The sequence below is a fragment of the Apteryx mantelli genome, unplaced genomic scaffold (assembly GCF_036417845.1).
Source record: "Apteryx mantelli isolate bAptMan1 unplaced genomic scaffold, bAptMan1.hap1 HAP1_SCAFFOLD_34, whole genome shotgun sequence".
Taxonomy (NCBI): domain Eukaryota; kingdom Metazoa; phylum Chordata; class Aves; order Apterygiformes; family Apterygidae; genus Apteryx; species Apteryx mantelli.
The window spans coordinates 4,360,628-4,362,587 of NW_027118693.1; the positions used below are offsets into that span (position 1 = coordinate 4,360,628).

The window sequence follows — 1,960 nt, forward strand, 5'->3', positions numbered from 1 at the left end:
TATTTCTGACGGTCCCCATGAAGGGATACTGCTGTTTTCTGGTACTTCTCTCTGGGAAGCAGCTGTTCCTGAATGTAACTTGCTTCTCCATAAGCCTGGATTTGTCCCTTATTTTTGGATCAAAAATGGATGCAAATCTATTTGTGTTTTGGCAATGCTTTTTTACTTTATTAGCTACCCATCATTCATGCTAGATCTGAGTTGAGTGCAGGAGGTTCTGATCCTGACTAGACCCTGGGATTTAGGTTAGGGTGGCATTCTGTTCACCCAGCTTTGCCCATTTAAAAGTTAGGAGGGTTCATCTGACTGGTCTTAGTCACCTCTTTTAAGATAACCTGAATGCTTGTCAGGAAGTCCCACTTTCCCTCCACTGAGGGTAAAGTCTAGGATGACATCTAACTTGGGGCATCTAAGTTAAGGCAAGGGATTCCCAGGCTCTTCTTTTTTGTCTCCCTGTGTTCCTATCTTCAGCATCCTCTTCAGTCTTCTCCACTCACATCTTACTGTTCCACCCTCTTATTATCATAAGTTATTTACTCCTTCAAAACAGTGTTCTCCACTGCAATTCAGAGTTGACTTTTCAGCACCTCCTAAAATGCACCAGCTCCCTTATTTTCTTCTCCTTCCTTGAAAATTAGGAGCATGACAGATACATACTTTGGAAACAGGACACGTGTGACGGAATTCATCCTCATTGGCTTCCTGAACCCCTTTGAAGTACAAGTCACCTTGTTCATGTTGTTCTTCATTGTCTTTCTGGTGACAGTGGTTGGGAACTCTGTTATCATCGTGTTAACCTGCTCTGACTACCGTTTACAATCACCCATGTACTTTTTCCTTTGCAACCTTTCCATCATTGAAATTCTCATCACTGTGACTGTGGTGCCCAAAATGATGGAAAACTTCCTCTCGGAGAGGAAGACAATTTCTTTTTATGGTTGCCTGGCTCAGAGCTACTTTTATTTCCTTCTGGGCACCACAGAGTATGTCCTGCTCGCTGTCATGTCCTACGACCGTTATGTGGCCGTATGCTCCCCACTGCACTATAGCAACATCATGAGAAAGAAGGTCTGTATATGGCTGGTAGTGGCATCCTGGCTGTGTGGATTTTTCTCCATTTTGGTCCCCACAGTGATGAAGCTTCAGCTGCCATTCTGTGGTCCCAACACCATCAACCATTTCTTCTGTGATAGTGCCCCTCTGCTGCACCTGGCTTGTGCTGACATCCGGCTGCTGGAGTTTATTGATTTCATCATTTCACTGCCCATTCTGCTAGGTTCCCTGCTGCTGACTGTCTTCTCCTACTTCTATATCATCTGTGCCATTATCCGCACCCCTTCTGCCACAGGCAAGCAGAAGGCTTTTTCCACCTGTGCCTCTCATTTTACTGTGGTCACTATCGGCTATGGCACCTCAGTCTTTATTTATGTCCGTCCCTCTCAAACCAACTCCATGAACCTAAACAAAGTAGCATCTCTGCTCACCACTGCCTTCACTCCGATGCTGAATCCTTTCATATTCAGCCTTAGGAACCAGAAGGTCAAGGAGGCATTAACGGACTTAGTCAGCAAGTGTGTAGGAGCTCACGGACTTGGCCTGAATTCACGGAGGGTTTGAAGTTGACTCCGCTGGAAGACTCACAGGTATGTGCTCAGAACACACTGTTTTCTTGCAATGAAACAGCTGACAGTATCCATAAACTCATCATCTCTGATGCTGCCCAGGCTGCTGACCTCCTCCCACAACTCCTTAGCTTGGCAGCACAGCCCCTCAACGAGCACACATCTCCTGCAGGCTAGAAAACCGTCTCTCACTGCTCAAGCCTCAGCAAGAGGCCCCAGGCACTCCCTGCAGCCCAAGACCTGCTGAGCTGCATCCTCCTCCTGGAGCTCCGTCTACATCAAAGCCTCTGACGTTGCAGGGTCAGTTGCTCCAAAGGCTACGGGGCACTGTGCCCTGT

At 47.0% G+C, this 1,960-nt stretch overlaps 1 protein-coding gene across 1 annotated transcript; it reads left to right on the top strand.

The window, feature by feature from the left end:
* Window positions 1–642: 642 nt before the first annotated feature.
* LOC136996347 (olfactory receptor 6M1-like) lies at window positions 643–1,617 on the top strand. Its single transcript, XM_067317276.1, has one exon. It carries the CDS (start codon window positions 643–645, stop codon window positions 1,615–1,617), a length of 975 nt encoding a protein of 324 aa, XP_067173377.1.
* Window positions 1,618–1,960: the final 343 nt, after the last annotated feature.